Here is a 17449-nt window from a genome sequence, read left to right on the forward strand (position 1 = left end):
GTCAGATTGTAATCTAATCTAATTGTGTCATTTAGGATGGATTCTTAAGTATTTCTCATCGAAGTAACTATCTTAAATTGTGTAACTGGGAGGGGGTAGAGCTCATCCATTAGCATTGTAGTGATAACAGATCTCGAGGATAATGCTGTCCTCAATGCTGCGGTAACTTCGCTGGGCATGGTCCTATAGTTGGAAGTTGCATATGTTCGCCTTCCTCTGACATTTGAAATGACATATCCAGTGAGTTACAGGGGGGATTGTACAGAGGTGTCCAAAATTAAAGCAACAAACCAAAATTTTGTAAGGTTGCATTTATTTTGCCACAAAAACAGTATAATCAGGTGATAGTAAGGTAGAAACAATATAAAGAATACAGAACGTAAGCAACTGCAGTATACTTAACAGTAGACAAAAATTTTCTTCATTTTTTCCAACTTAACAGATTTACACACACATTCCGACAAGTGGTTAATGCACTCATTATGGCATGTGAACTCTGGCAGCAATACAAGACTGACAAATTACTGGGCATGCTCTGAATGAAGTCATCAATCTCATGTTGAGGCAATAACTCCCATTCTTCTTGCAGCGCTGCTTGCAAGTCTTGGAGAGTGGGTGGTGGATGCTGACATGATGCAACCTGTGTCCCTAGTGTATCCCAGATGTACTCTATGGGATTCAAATTTGGGAAGAGCAGGCCATACCGTGTGTACAATATCTTACATTCCCAAGAAAACATCAACCACGTGTGCTATATGAGGTTGAGCATTATCGTTCAGCAATGCAAAGTCTGGACCCACAGCACCTTACAACAGCTGCACATGAGGTTCCAAGAGCTCGTCACATTAGCTGACAGCAGTTAAACCTTGCCTATTTAACCATATAGTTTCATGAAGAGGTGTTTGAGTGGTTAACATAATCCGTGCCCACACCATTAAGGATCATCCTCAAATCAGTCTCTTTCCACAATGGTTTGGTCCCTAAATAGTGTTCCACATTCCCTCCAGATGTAAATCCGTCGAGAATCATTGTACAGACCAAATCAGGACTCATCTGTGAAAAGAACATTGGCCCACTGTCGGACTGTCCAGGTGGCATGTTGATGGCTCCACTCTAGATGTTCCCTTCTGTGAAGATGCATCAGAGGGACACATTCAGCAGGTCTGTAACAACAAAGGTCACTCTGCTAAAGCCTACTGTACACCATTTGCCTTGCTGCAACATGTCCAGTGGATGCTGCGAGGTCAGATGCCAGTTGCCGTGCGGTACTAAGGTGGTACCGTCGTACCCTTACTGCCAAATAATGGTTCTCTCCTTCTGATGTTACACATGGTCAGCCCTGCCCCGGTCTTCAGTATACAGTTTCGATCTCTCTAAACTGTTGCCACATCTGAAAAAACAACAGAACCAATCACATTAAGCCACCGGGCCACATCAGTTTGCGACTTTCCTGCTTCCATTTTTCCCATGGCCTTCCACTGCAGAGCACCTGGTAGGCATCTTCTCTGTGCAGTACTGCCCTGTCTGTGACTGTGTACGCAGCGATTGTGGATGTGGGACTATCCAGCAAACACTATCCCGTTTGATAGATGCCCCAACGTCATTGTTGGTGTGGTTGTCTGGTGACCAGAATACTATCGTTTGTGCAGGACAGGATTGCAGTTTGTATGATTATATTGTGAATTAGACACAGGACAGAGATAGTGGTTTGTTGCTTTAATTTTGGACACCGGTGTAGTTTAACATGAACTGTAAATGATGGTGAAGCTGGATGTTTTTCACATCAACAAGTCATTGCCAGAGGCAAAAGAAGTTATATCTGACTGAAAGAATCATAGAACTGATAGAGGACTCAATCCAGAACTTTGGTTTTTAGTCTGGCTTCTACCCACTGAACTATATACCATGCAAAATAAAATGATGAGGCCATGTCAAGTGAGCGAATAGTATTAATATTTCTGTTCATTTGTGAACCTTTAATATGGCTTAAGACAAGTGTATCACTTGCTTTTGACTGTTATCACAGTGTGCCTCAAAAAATGCATATAAAATGGATGAATTGTGATCAGTCTGTTGATCTCTCGCTGTGGACAGTTTTTAACTTCAGAATATATTGACGATAAAATAATAATAATATCACTTATTTCATTTAGGCACACTGTCATGTGGCAATTGGAGTTTATGGCATTTGTATTATGAACTATCCTCATATTTTTCAAGAAATGATTAAGCAGAATTGCAGATCATTTTACTGGGGATAAATGAGGATTTGATGTACATGCACATCATGCTTACATTTTTCCAATGAAATAGATCCAGTATTTTTATTATGTTTCTGACATCCTATGCATTTGATGTATACACAGTGTTGAGGAATTTGGCACTGAGGTTCATTTGATAAATTTTTATTTGAGGGGAACAGGACTCAAAAGGCTATTGGACCAACTTGATTAGGTTTCTAACTGAAAGTTTGAGCTACATTTACTTTCTATACCATGATATGTGCTATTCACACCGGTTATCTGAACTAGACTGAATAGTAACCATCAGTAGTGAGTCCCTTTGTGCCACAATGGCCAAGTGGTGATTGCTTATGATAGCCTTCTCCACTAAAGTCAAATGATGCGGATCTCAGCAATTATGGTTGTATGTAACAACGCTGAAATGTCTACAAAAAAGCAGAAACATAACAAACAATGCTTGAAACCTACACACACTGAGCAAAGCCATAACCTAATAATCATTCCGTATCTTAATGGTTTATCATGCAAAATGATCCATGGGACATGAAACTAACTGACTAATCTTATCTGTCGGTTACCTAAATTTCTGCTGTTTCAAGTTGCAGTTGTCTGTTAATTCAACCTGCTGTAATGTACCTATGTGTAACATCTCAATATATATAGTCTAACAGTTCAGATTGTAGACTTATTCAATATTTTTCTCTAGTGGATAAATCATGACTGGAAAGATTGTGATTAGAAAATGTTCAGGTGTTACTCTAATTGCAGAGAGAAGAGGTGAAAAATGTGAGCTTCATATAGTGGGACTAAGAAAACCTATAATGACACAGCTAAACTGTAGCTTGTGAAATTAATTTTAAGAAAAAAACAAAGATCCTTATGTTCAAGTCATTTGGAGTGTTCTTCCCACTTATCAATCAGGAGAATGTTCTCAGTAAAAAAAACTAAAACAAAGAATAAGCATATTCTTGTAGATGAAATTGTATGCTGACTTTACAAGATAAAATTACAGTGACAGAAAATAAAAGAAAAATGGAAATTAAAAAGTTGTGATGCTACAGAGAAGTAATTAACAGGACATGGTCACATGAATAGGCTACTGACAGAGAAGCTGCCACAAATACATTGAAAATGCATTCTTGTGATGAAAGTAACTGTAAAAACAGGGAAAAGATGGATGGAGGGTTGCTATAACGAGAAGCAGCTCACAGCAGGATGACTGGCAAAATATGAAGTTGTCACTTAAGATACGAGAAATGACCTTTGATGCCATAAAAAAAATGATAATGAGGAAAAGCTACCTGAATTTGGTGCATAGTGGTTTTAATTTATTTTCATTTAGCTCAGTCTCTGTGGAAGGAACCGTTCTGCTTTATATGAGACTCATTATTTATTTGGTACTTCTGTAGTTTTCCCACTTTTTAATGTGTAACCTTACTTTCTTAACAGGAGAAACAACTCTATTTGTAATTTACTTTCTTAGGTGTTTCTTGTCACTTATAGCTTTTTTCACATCTGTAAAATATTTGTGCATGTGAAAAATTCCAGTAGCCCCATGGCGTGTGATCCACGTTGAGCCATAAGTTCTCTTGTAACTGGCTGAAGACAATTCAAAGGGCAGAGGAAGGAAAGGGCACATCACATCTGACAAGATGATGCCTATATTCAAGCTGGTATACAATGATCTCTGACAACTGCAGTGCGCTAGGTGCGGCAGCATCGCATGCGTACATCAGACTATCACATTATACAATTTTGTAAATCTCACAATAGCAACATCTCAGTGTTGCCCGAGTTCCATGTAAGTGTTTCTTGTTTTCAATCAGTGTTAAGCACATATTGCTAAAGAGGTTTGCGTATGTTTATTACACAGATTGTGTAACTGAGTTTCTTGTCATTTATTGAAATAAGGGCTTCTCTTAGTGCAGGAAAGACTAGTTTGGAATAGGCTTTGTGCTCTAAGATCCATCATGCTGATTTATATTCAGATTACTACTTTGAAGGAATAGGTCAATGGTTCGTCCTTTGATAGCAGCCAGTAACATAATTGACAGAACAACGAAAGCTCAAATTGCAGTACAGTCACATGCCTTTGAGCAACGTTGGAACCATTTGCACCTTGTCAGTAAGAGTGGTCTGCGTCATTGAGTGATTGTATTCTCGCCGAGATAAGGCAGTTGCATTGTTACCTTTGTCTCAGTATCAACAATTCTTCATTCACTAGACCTAAACTTACAGTACTTATATTTGCATCAGTGCTGTGCAACTTTATTTAATAATACTTGTGCAGATGTCAAATAGGTTACAACGCAGTAAAAAGTTTGTACGTATAGTGAATATGCTTTCCAAACAGAGCAAAAATGCATCTAAAATGGCAAAATGCAAGCATGTGATGTTGACAATCCACCAAAAACTGGACATCATAGGAAGAACGGAAAAAGGTGAGAACCGAAACAATATTATGAGTGAATGTAACATTGCATCTTCAACTATATATGACATTGAAAAACGAAGATAACAGCTAGAAAAATTTGTGTCACAATCTGCTTGAGTTAAAAGTCTAGATGTTAGTCAAACCCTAAAAAACCGAAATTAGAAAGTCTAGACGAAGTTTTGTATAAGTGGTTCAGTACTAAAAAAGCAGAAGGAAAGCCAATAACAGAACCTATGTTACTGAAAGCCCAATTTTTTTTCACGAGGAATTAAATCTCACCTACAGTAGTATTTTTTGTTCTCAGAAGGGTGGCTCGTAATTTTAAAATTTGTAATGACATCCATAAACTACTCTGAAGAGCCAAAGAAACTGGTATACCTGCCTAATATCATGTACGGCTCTCGCAAGCATACGGAAGTGCCGCAACACGATGTGGCATGGACTCGACTAATGTCTGAAGTAGTGCTAGAGGGAATTGAATCTTGCAGGGCTGTCCATAAATCTGTAAGAGTTTGAGGGGGTGGAGATCCCTTCTGCACAGCAGGTTGCAAGGCATCCTAGATATGCTCAATAATGATCATGTCTGGGAGTTTGGTGTCCAGCAGAAGTGTTTAAACTCAGAAGAGTGCTCCTGGAGCCACTCTGTAGCAATTCTGGATTTGTGGAGTGTTGCATTGTCCTGCTAGAATTCTCAAAGTCCATCGGAATGCACAATGGATATTAACAGATGCAGGTGATCAGACAGGATGCTTATGTATATGTCACCTGTCAGTCGTATCTAGACGTATCAGGGGTCCCATATCACTCCAACTGCACATGCCCCACACAGGGCCTCCACCAGCTTGAACAGTCCCCTGCTGACATGCAGGGTCCATGGGTTCATGAGATTGTCTCCATACATCCATCTGCACAATAAAATTTGAAACGAGACTTGTCCAACCAGGCAACATGTTTCCAGTCATCAACAGTCCAATGTCAAGCAGTCATCAAGGGTACACAAGTGGGCCTTCGGCTTCGAAAGCCCACATTGATGTTTCATTGAATGGTTCACATGCTGTTACTTATCGACAGCCCCGCATTGAAACCTGCGGCAATTTGTGGAAGGGTTTCATTTCTGTCACGTTTAATGAATCTCTTTAGTTGTTGTTGATACCGTTCTTGCAGGATCTTTTTCCAGCCACAGTGATGTCAGAGATTCAACATTTAATCGGATTCTGATATTCACGTACACCCGTGAAATGGTCGTACAGGAAAATCCCCACTTCATTGCTACGTCGGAGATGCTGTGTCCGATCGCTCGTGCGCCGACTATAACACCCATTCAGACTCACTTAAATCTTGATAACATGCCATTGTAGCACAGCAAACAATTTAACAACTGCACCAGACACTCATTGTCTTATATAGGCATTGCTGACTGTAGCGCCATAATCTGCCTGTTTACATATCTCTGTATTTGAGTCCACATACCTATACCAGTTTCTTTGGCACTTCAGTGTATATCTTTCTGGCGAAATAAAGTCAATTGATAAGACTGCTGCAGATGAAGATGAGTGCAATACAGTATTTCAAAAACTTGTTGATGGGCATAAGTTGTCTCCACACCAAATTTGCAGCATTGATGAGACTGGCCTGTTATGGCGGCGTTTGCCTAGTTCAACCCTAATGTGACCTGAGGAGTCCAGAAACAACTAACGGCAGAATAAATGTCTCAGTGTGTGGAAATGCTCCGGACAGCCATAAACTGTAGAAAGCATTTACTTTATACTGTTTTTCAAGTACAACCTTAATCTCCTTCAAAGTACTCTCTATTAGCATTAATGCACTTGGCCAAACATTCATTCCACTGTTGGAAGCACCTTTTAAATTCATTCTCTTTGATACCTGCGGGTGCTAAATCTGGCGGACGGGGCACGTGGGGACAAGGTAGTCATCTTCGTTGAGGCTAAAAACTGGCTAGCACTTGAGAGCTGTGTATGCATTGATCAGATCAGAAATTTTGCTGATTCTGTCCTCGCTTCGAGCAGTTGAAGGGTGACTGGAATGGGGCTAATCTTCAGTGACCATTTCTCCCTTTTTAAACCAAGAAAATCATTCTTACACTTGATTTTTACTAAGAGCATGTTCTTTGTAACTTGTTTGCATCAAAACAACAGTTTCTGCTGCATTCTTGCCAAGTAAATAACAAAATTTCACTGCCGCACACTGTTTGTAAGAAAATAGCCTCTTTCTCATGCCATGTCTGCACTGTATGTGCACTTGGAGGACCGCCAGAGAAACCACACCTGTCAGGTGACACTGCATGGCGAAATAAGTCTTGGAGAGGTCCTGCAACATTATTCTGGCAGTGCAACCCGGTACTACAAGTACAGGAAGTGCATCATCACAGTTCCAATTTGTTTTGGGTCCCCCTTCATATGCCAGTTATTTACAATGTACACACTGATGCCTGGGTAAAAGCAGAGTTGTTTAGACTGTTTGTTTCACCACTTTGTTACAGCTGTGAAAACATAATTAAATAAAAATTTGAAAGATAGGCTGACCTACAAATTATAAGACGGTTCTCATCATTGACAGTTGCCAAACTCCAGAATCGAAGTGTCTGTCAGGAAATTTTTTTCACCTATGTTCCTGCCAAGGTAACGTCACTAATCGACCCATGGACCGAGGGGTCATACAAAATTTCAAGTGCTGAGCAGAGGAATGTTTGTACAATAGTTGCTAAGCTCGGACTGCAGTGCCAGAGTGTTTCTACACAATTTTAACATTGAAAACACTCTTTTCTTGGCTGTAGTTGCTTGGGCCTCTGTGCAGGGTCTGGAGGAAAATAAGGCTCAAAGTGGTCGAAATTGCAGAGGTGGAAAGCAATGTAAATGATGATGAGTCGACAGCTCATTACTCTGAAATTGTACGAGTGATAAATTCTGTGTCCAGGAATGAACTGCAGAGTGCATTATCAACAGAAGAAGTTGATAAATGGATCGACATTGACAGAATTTAGCTATGGAAGAAGATCTGACAGATGATATGATATTATGAAGTGTTTTAAACCCACAGGCAGCACCAAAAACTGAAAATGATGAAGAAGAAACACCTACAATTTGCATCTCTTGGGCTGAGGCTTCAGAAGAATTAAACACGTTTGTGAAATTCACAGAGAGTAGCCAACAACACAATGCTCCTGAAGTCATGAATCCACAGATCATACGAAATAATTTATATCAGAAGAGAGGTAAATCCAAGAAACACAGTAGCATTTCTACAAAGTTCCAGAGGCCCCCAAGAGAAAATTTCAGATAAACTATTGGTAGTAGTTGCCCCTACATACTCCACACCTTCAAACATGTCAGATATGCGTGTTATTCCTAAAGATAGCAATTACAATTACATTGTTCCAAATTCTTGATTACAATTTTCATTAACCCCCAGGGAGCTCATGGTTCTTTCGTTAGTGTGTGTGTGTGGCGCCCCCAGAGCTCTGAGCTATTGCAGCCCATTCATCCTTCATGGGCAAAATTTCCTTCCCAATGGCCCTCCCCTCCTGCCTCGCTCCTTCCCCGCTGCTCCCCCTCCTCCTCTCGGTGTTTTTACTTATTGCCTATCCACCTGGCTTCCTGCATTCCTTGCAGTTTTGTTCCCCTTGCCTTTTTTCTTTCATCCTTCCATTTTGGTACTTTTGGTCCCCCTTTGGGGTTGGACTTCCCCTTCTAAATTTTCTCTCCATAGTGTGAACCATTTGGGGAAGAACTCCCTATCTCACATGTACAACATAGATTCCTCTACCCCTTCCTTCCCCCCTCCACCTCACTAGGTTACCAGCACGTGTAGCCAGTCCAAGTGGTGGGGCTGTTACATACCCATCTGACTGAGCCCCCTGACAAAACAGGGATCACACTTCTGGTACCTGAGCTGTTGCCTCCCCAGTTATGCCTAGTACTGGTTGCTTGTCGTCCGAGAGCATAAGAACTATTGGCAATGGCCACCATTCCAGATGGCCCGTGCTGTGGCTGGGTGGCACCCATGAGGAGAGCCCCTGATTGGAGTAGGTTTTATCAGGGCAGATGCTTTGTATATAAAGTGTACCAAGCTCCTGCCCGCATCTCGTGGTCGTGCGGTAGCGTTCTCGCTTCCCACGCCCGGGTTCGATTCCCGGCGGGGTCAGGGATTTTCTCTGCCTCGTGATGGCTGGGTGTTGTGTGATGTCCTTAGGTTAGTTAGGTTTAAGTAGTTCTAAGTTCTAGGGTACTGATGACCATAGATGTTAAGTCCCATAGTGCTCAGAGCCATTTGAACCATTTGTACCAAGCTCCAAGAAATGTGGCCATTCTTCTATGGCCGTCTCTTCAGTTTAGTAATGGATCAGTGAATGTTGCTTCTTATGATTCTGCAGACTTCCTTCCCTGGCTACACACTGGGAGGGGGCCAGACTCTCTGGCTTGGGGTGAAACTCTTTCCCCACTACCTGGTTTGTACTAGGATGGACAAGGGCGCATTCACCACCACAAAGCTGTTAGTTTTTGTGGAGGCAAGTTTGGCGAAGTGTAGTCTCTCAATAAGATGCAGTCGGTTTCCCTGTTGATCAAAAATTCTGCTGTCCAATTTGCAGCTCTTTGTACCTGTGATCATCTTGCTGATGTCCTGGTATCCATTATGTCTCACCAGTCTTTAAACATGGTCCAGAGAGTCATTTTTCATAGGAACCTCATCTTCAAACTAATGAGGAACTACAGGCCAATCTGGAATGACGGGGCGTTCATTTTGCCTGGCGTGTGCAGAAAGGTCGCAAGGACAATAGCAGTGGCCTTTATTCTGGCTTTTTACCAGAGGTGGTCAAGCTTATATGTTATCAGTGTGATGTGAAGCCATATGTCCTGCCACCCATGAGGTGCTTTCAGTGCTTGCGTTTCGGGCACGTCTTCCCAATGCACAGCAGACCTTCTGTGTGGTGACTGTGGACACCCACTCCATGAAGAGAGACTCTGTGTTCCACCACCTGTGTGTGTTAATTGTCATGACCATCACACTCCCTGCTTACCAGATTGCTTGGCTTATGAGAAAGAAAAGAGGATACTTTCAGTATTAGTCTCTGGATCGCTTATCTTACACTGAGGCTTGTCACAAATTTGACCAATTTCATCCTATATCGATGACTTATTTTTGCCTCTGGTACATTCTTACCCCATACTCTCTCTCCCTTATTCCTGTCCCAATCCCCTCTCCTCTCACCCTCCCCTGTGGCTCCCATCTCCTTTCCTCCAGGTGCCGCCCCCCCCCCCCCCCTCTGCCACCCAGCCGAAGTAGTGCCCCCCTTCTTTGCGTCAGCCAGCGATAGGGCCCCTTCCTGGGACCCATTCCCCCAGCGTCTCCCAGCCCGGAGACCTGGAGACCTGCTACCACAAATCGGTTACAGGACACACAGTCTGTGCACCCCAAGGTCACCTGCTCTCTTTTGGTTTTGGGTTTTGCAGAACCCTGCTTTCTCTCTGTGCCCTACCCTTCTCAACTCAAGAAGAAGAAAAATAAAAAATAAAAGTCCCAGGACAGCAATGCCCCCCCCCCCCCCCCCCCCAACACCCCACCTCTGCCAGTGCCCTTAGAGGTGCCATCTCCCCCTCGCAACATGAGCCTGATCTCATATTTATGGATGTCATCCCGTCCTCATTGGTGACAGATGGTGACCCAGCGGCATCATTGGCTCCAGCCCATTCAGTTGCAGTCCCTTACTGCCTTCAATCCTTTTGTGGGTTCTGTGCTTTGTCTGAACCGGGTCAGCCATTTGAGGGCATTCGATGGCATCTGCACATTGGTCCCTATGGTAGTACATGGATCACACTGCGTACCCCATTGGAAGCAGTTGCCACCCAGGTCCCCTTGGACTCTGCGGTCACAGTTTGCAGTCAGTCTCCTTCCTGACGGACCACCTACATCTGCTGCTCTAAGTGCCCTCCTTCAGCAACTCCCCCCTCCCTTCCTTCTCCTTGGGGATTTTAAGCCTATTACCCTTTGTGGAGCAGTGTTTTCTCATGTAGCCAGGGGCTCATCTTTGACCAATTTCTTGCCAACCATGACCTGTGTCGTCTTATGGTGGTTCCCCTACTAATTTTAGTGCTGCATATGGCTCATTCGGGTCCTTGAATCTCGGGACCTTTTATCTCCTGACCAGTGTGGATTTTGGAAAAGACAGTCTCCAATTAATCATTTGCTTTGGTTTGAAACCACAGTTCAGCAGGCTATTTCTCAGCACTGCCATCTTGCAGTTTTTTCGATCCTCGTAAGGCCTATGACACAGCTTGGTACCATCACATCCTCTTTTCACTCTACAAGTGGGGTCTATGCGCCGCCCCCCCCCCCCCCCCGCCCCCCCTCTCGATTTTTATTTTCCAGTTCCTGTCCCACAAGTCATTCAGAGTTCATGTTGGCACTGTTTCTTAGCTCTCCGGGGACCCTGCATGGCTCTGTATTAAATGTCCTTTTTCTCATGGACTTGTGCCATCTGCTGGACTGTTGGTCACCTCTCCTCCCTATGTGGATGATTTCTGTATTTGGGCTAGCTCCCACTTGGTGGCCTCTGTGAAATGGGAACACCAGGGTACCATCCAGTACTCTAATTTGCAAACTCTCGCACAGTTTTTGATTCCCTTCCCATAAGACAAGAGTGGTGCATTTCTGTTGCTGTACTATGGTGTATCCTAATCTGGAGCTTTACCATGATGCCCAATGTCTTGACTGATCCTCCCCAGTTCTGTTCCTTGTCTTTTCCTTTTGAAAACAAGCTTACTTGGTTACCCCATATCCAACATCTGAAGGTTGGCTGTTTTCACAAACTCAATGTTCTTTGCTTCCTTGCCCACACCTCTTGGGGTGCAGATCGTTCAACCCTTCTCCGCCTTGACTAGGCATTAGTTCTGTCTTCTCTGGACTATGATTGTCAAGTTTATGGTTAAGCTGCCCCTTCCACCCTGCTGCTCTTAGACCCAGTTCACCATCATGGTATCCATTTAGCCACGGGTACCTTTTGCACTAGCCCTGTCAACAGTCTTGACACTGGAACTCCTCTCCCTTCGATTTGGCGGTCCCAGCTCCTGGTTTGCTGTGCCATCACTATTCACTCTTCCCCTGTTCACCCCTTCTATTCTATTCTTTTCGCAGATTCGGGCCATCGTCCATCCGCTGCCTGCCCTTGGGCGGGTTTATCACTTGGGCTCCACTTCGCTACTCTCCACTGTGACTTCCATCTCCCCTCCTTGTCCCCTTCCCCACATTCTCTCCTGACCACACCCCCTTTGGTTAGTTCCATGGCCCCAGATTTGGATGGACCTCTTCCAGGGTCTGAAATCCTCCACTGCTCCAATGGTGTTCCATTGTTTGTTCCAAACATTCTTACAGGAATTTCAGGATACCATTGTTTTTTACACTGATGGCTCTTCTGTTGGCATGGAACACCATCTCTTGTCTGCCATGTGTGGAGTGTTTACTTTGGAATTGATGCCCATGTATTGGCCCTCTGCTTCATGAAACAGTCCTCACTAACCCGAGTTTTGTTATGTATGGACTCAGTGAGTGGCCTTCAGACTATTGTTTTTCACACCTCCCCTTGGTCTCTGCCATCTATGACTTTCTTGCTGATCTTGGTGATGCTGGTTGTTCAATTGATTTTCATTGGGTTCCTGGCCACATACGTATACCGGGTATTGAACTTGTTGATCGTCTGACTGGGGGGAAGGCCGCCTACCCCAGTTCTCGATGATCCCTCCAGGCGCAGATTTGCCACTGTACATCAAATCTCTTTTTGCTCAATCATGTGGTAACTCTGGGGGAACTACCCCCACCCCAGCTTGTCTAATAAACATCACACCATTAAGGAGTCTCCCACCATGTGGTGTTCTTTCCTCTGTCTCTCCCAGTGGCAGTCTATCATCCTCTCCTGTCTTTGCATTGGCCATATAGATATTTTACTCTACAGTGAGTGCAGGGTTCCATTCATGGTGATCCATATTTTGCTGGACTGTTCCCACCTTTTGGCCCCTTGCAGTAAATGTACCCTCCTACAATTATCACGATACAACAGGGCCAACACCAGGGAATGAAGATGATAGCAGACGATCTTCGCATGGTTGTGTCTGTCCTTGGCTTTCTTTGCGAAAGTGTCTTGTCCTATCAGGGAATAAGTTCTTGAATATTCCTCTGGAATTTTAGTCCCTCTGTTAGTGTGGGCATTGGTTATGGAGATCCTGACTTTGCCTCCATACCATCCAGGTACCTGCCTTTTCCTATATTTTGTCTGGTCTGATGTGCTGTCTTGTTTCCACTTTTTGTGTGTCTTCTTTTCCTGGTGTTGGCCCCATTGTATTGTGATAATGGTATGGTGGTGGTGTCAGGACAGGTCGATGGCGGTGCTGGTACCTCATCATCCGTAGCGTTTCTGTTTCTGGGGCACCCTTTCTCCCCCCATTTCCATCCAACCCCTCCTGTTCTTTCCTCTTCCTGCTGCCCTGATGTCCACTTTCCTTCCTCATTTTTACATTATCCATTCTCCTTGACTGGACTGTGCTGTTTGTGTTATTCCTCCCTTGATTTCTGCCATCCTACATCATGGGACCGATGACCTCGCAGCTTGGTCCCTCTCCCAAATCAACCAACCATCATTACTTAGCTTGTTCTTGATATTTTAAAAATCAGTGGCACTTACTTTATTTTGTTTCTGGTGTACAAAAAATTTTTTGTTTATTGAACTTTTCTAAAACTTTGAGCCTTAAAACTAGTTTAATAAGCAGTACAATAATCTGCTATTAATTGAATTTTGTGTACAGAAAAGTAATACATACTTCTAATTTTTGATACTTTAATCTCACCTGTTGTGTTTAATAAATAAAAGTTACATGTTTTGTATGTTAAAACTGTAGGTTTTGCTTATATCCCTTTTCTTAAACCAGGTTTTTAAAAATGACGATAATTCAGCACCGACAGATCCTCGAGCATGCCGGATAGTTGAGGTCTGGTTGTGTATGCATATTACAGCAGGAAAGAGTACCACATATAAAATCTTGATAGTTTCACTGTCAGAAAGTAATCTGTTTACTACGGGCAGTGCGACAAGCCTTTCTATTGTTTAGGAAAAATTGGCATCAATTCAGAGAATATAATATGGATGGATGAAACATGGGTTTACATGCATGTGCAAGATCAGACTAATGGGCAGACAACACATCACATAACAATGAGTGTGCCTAAAGGGAAGGGTGGATGACTTATTATTGATCAAGAGGTCTCTGATTGGGATTTTATGCCTGGTACTAAGTTCTTTTTTCAGTAAAAAGAAAATAAATAAATAAACTAGATTACCATGAAGAAGTGACTGAGGATACAGTTAAAGAAAGGTTCATTACTCACTTCGTACCATATCTCAGTTCGGATAGTGTTTTTGTAATATATAATGCTCCATACTGTTTTGTTTTTGTTAAATAAGACCCAACTTGTTCACAAAGGAGGAGAAAATTTTGGGTTGGTTGAAGGAAAACAGTAAAGATACAAACCACAGAAAACACCATATGCAATTGATTCAGTAACACAGAACATGGGCTGCTTCAATGATATTGAACTTATCTGGGATTAAATTGAAGGACATGTCAGAGAATGAAATAAAACATTTACACTCTGGGACACGGAGAGACGAGAACGAGGCAGTCACACAAATAGCCCAAGATAAAGGAAGAAGATTGGGAACCAATGTAGAATGAGATCAAGAGATCAAATGAAGGAGGCATCAGAGAAAAATCAGTACCGAATATAGTAGTTTCTGAGATGAATACAACGGTGAAGATAGTGATGTCAGTGCAGTTGTAACAAAAATGCCAAACTGATTAAGACAATTGTGATGTTGACATTCTCTCATCATTGGTTATTTCATATGTACTATTCATGGTCTTTGCATTTCCTTGTGAATGTAAAGGTTTTGTGTGTGTGTGTGTGTGTGTGTGTGAGAGAGAGAGAGAGAGAGAGAGAGAGAGCCATTGTTTTGACACCACCATCACGCGAACAGTATTTCCCCTATGTATTTCTCTTTTTTGCAGTATCATTCCCAGTTCTCAGAAGTAAAAGATTGGGAGTGTATACAGAATTCCTTATATTTGTGGCATATGAACTTCACTGATTTATTGCACTCTCCAAAATGCCTTTAGATTGTGCTAATACTGTGGCATTTAGAGTGCAATTAGAAGACAAAAAGTGGACGAAACTGGGGCCTTCACTTTGAGCAAACAAGCCAACAGCATAAGACTTCTTGACAGGCTTACTGATACGAACGAATACTAAGATAAAAGTTGTTGTGGGGGGAAAAGTATATGCTGCAGGCACTCAACCATTCACACTCTAATATCAAACATTGGGGAGTTGCTGCAAATTGTTTCTTATTGTAAGGTGCGTTATAAATTGCAGTAACACAGCAGACAACTGTTGCTACCTCACTCAGTTCTGTCAGCTATAAGTAAAGGCTCAAAAGTCTTACGAATGCTCACACACGTATAATCCATAGTGCCCTGTACAAGATACCATCAGCTTCCATAGTCGTTATTGCACAAGACATCAGAGAAACAATCACTTTGCCAGTCGCAGGCAGCACAGACCTTTAATACAGGCAGTTGAGATTGAAAGCTGGCAACACCACTGCTAGCTTTCAGGATATTCTTATGCTCATTTGACAATAATGAAGAATTTCAGTGAAGTTTGAGGACAGATTTACCTTACTGTACATAGGTGATAAAGCCAGTCATTCAGTTTACATAAGCCTTTTTCTCCCTGACCCAATATTAAGTTCATTTGTGTGTTCATTTTTCACAGCAGCTGTTATATGAAGTATTATATTGCTTTTCTTGTCCTAAGGGTATTGCGAACCAAAAAATATTTTCCGTAATGCATTTCACTTAACTGGTAAAGCATCCACAGTATTGAGTGGTGTGAACTACTCCTTTTTACGTGTTGTGATGCCAAGTGTTTTCAATCCCCCCCCCCCCCCCCCTCCCCCACCAATATTGGCAGCGGTTGAAGTTAAAATCTTGTTCCTAGTATGCCTATGACTGGAAAAGCAAAATAAAACTGGGCATATTATATTGGTCCCATGTACTAAGCAGCCATTGTTCGTGTCTCTGTTTTAATTTACTTTTCTTTACTTTAGGATCATCAAATTAATTCTGAACAGATATTTCTTTCCACACCGTTGTTACAGATACAGCTACAGAACAGGGAGTCGGAGATCATTCTTTCTAGGAACATACATTTGATGACTCCATTTTTACTCAGATATAATGTTGCCTGCCATTACAATAGAACAATAACTTCAGCATTTCTTGTCTTTTGTTTTCAGGGATATCAGTGCCCTCCAGCACGAAGACTTTATCAATTATAGCCAAACTGGGGTGTTATGGTCTTCTACTGACAGAACACTCGAGAGCAGACATTTTTCAGTCAGTTATGTTGAATATCAACTCAGATGACTTGCATTTTGCTCTTCAGACCAATTCTTAATATACCAGTTGAATACAAATTGGCTATTGATATTATAAAAAAGAAAATGGAAGGCTCTGTTGTAAATTTGCTGTGAAATTTTATTTTTTGATAACATTAGTTTTACTGTTTTATATCATTTATTACTGTGCTAAAATAAAATTGCATTTTGCTGGAGATATCCTATCAATTATATTAATCTGGGTATGTCATTCTGTAGTCATTTACTTTTATCCTTGATGTCCTCACTGCCAGCATAATGCCTTCCTTTGATTGTTTTATTTATGTTTGACGTAAGAAAAATGTTATTAAATCATGCAGCCAGGAAAGATGGTCCAACACTGTTGTTTATTCACTGACAAAACATCCCTCACAGATTGGGTCTTATGAGCTAACGGAAGTGACATGCACTTTCAGCAAAAGTGTAAGCAATGGTAATCCACATGGAACCGCGTCAACTCAAAAGCACTTTCCAAATCAGAGATCGGTAGGAACAATGTCCGGGAGAAACACATGTATGTCAGCAACACCCCCAGCACTGAAATGAAATGACCCTAGGAACCTGGCAAGTACCATGTGAAAGAGTACATTGAACCACTGTGAAGAAATTCAACCTTGCATTGTTCACCTGTAAAGAATGCTGGCAGACTTACAGGTACGCGTTTGCCATGTGCAGACATATGAGGTGATTACCCTCACAGGTGTAAACTACATCTTGCATTTTGAGAGTGTTGTTTTGTAGGTTTCCTCACTGTGTGCAACTATTTTAGCGATTTTGTCCACATTCGTTTCTTTTCAAACATGTCAGGGCACTGATAACCTCACTGGAGTTCAAGCTTGTAAAATGTCCCCAACAAGAGAAATAGACCAGGGTTTTGTTTTACAAACAAAGCAGCTATATAGAAGACGTAATGAATTGTGGTGATTTGTATCCCTCCAGAGAAGTGATGTGTATCCCTGGTATACTGACGAATGATACTCGTGAATGAAAACTATAGAGTAAGTAAGAGCACAGATATTGTGTAGGGTCATTATTTTTCTTTGTGAGTGGAGAGTCATGCTGAGGGTCGATACATGTCTTCAAGGTGAGACAGTGATCGCAGTAACATCACAGGCGGGAATACCTGCTCGGATGCAAAAAGTATAACTTCTGGTGATTCATGACTTGCTTTGAAGAGGTACAGAAGTCCTAAGAGGATATATGTAGAAACTTTTGATAATGAAGTATACCCTGCGTCAGAAAATAAATGAAACATTTTTTCATAAAATAAAG

General features: G+C 42.1%; 1 protein-coding gene across 1 annotated transcript in view; it reads left to right on the forward strand.

The window, feature by feature from the left end:
* The window catches only part of LOC124605609 (origin recognition complex subunit 1), a 127449-nt gene extending 111110 nt beyond the window's left edge, over positions 1–16339 (forward strand). The window contains exon 10 of the mRNA XM_047137406.1: positions 16037–16339. Coding sequence (XP_046993362.1) covers positions 16037–16197 — 161 coding nt within the window. The 3' untranslated portion in view covers positions 16198–16339. The remainder of the gene's footprint in view (positions 1–16036) is intronic.
* The last annotated feature ends 1110 nt before the right edge of the window (positions 16340–17449 follow it).

This window comes from Schistocerca americana, chromosome 3 (genome assembly GCF_021461395.2).
Source record: "Schistocerca americana isolate TAMUIC-IGC-003095 chromosome 3, iqSchAmer2.1, whole genome shotgun sequence".
Classification (NCBI taxonomy): Eukaryota; Metazoa; Arthropoda; class Insecta; order Orthoptera; family Acrididae; genus Schistocerca; species Schistocerca americana.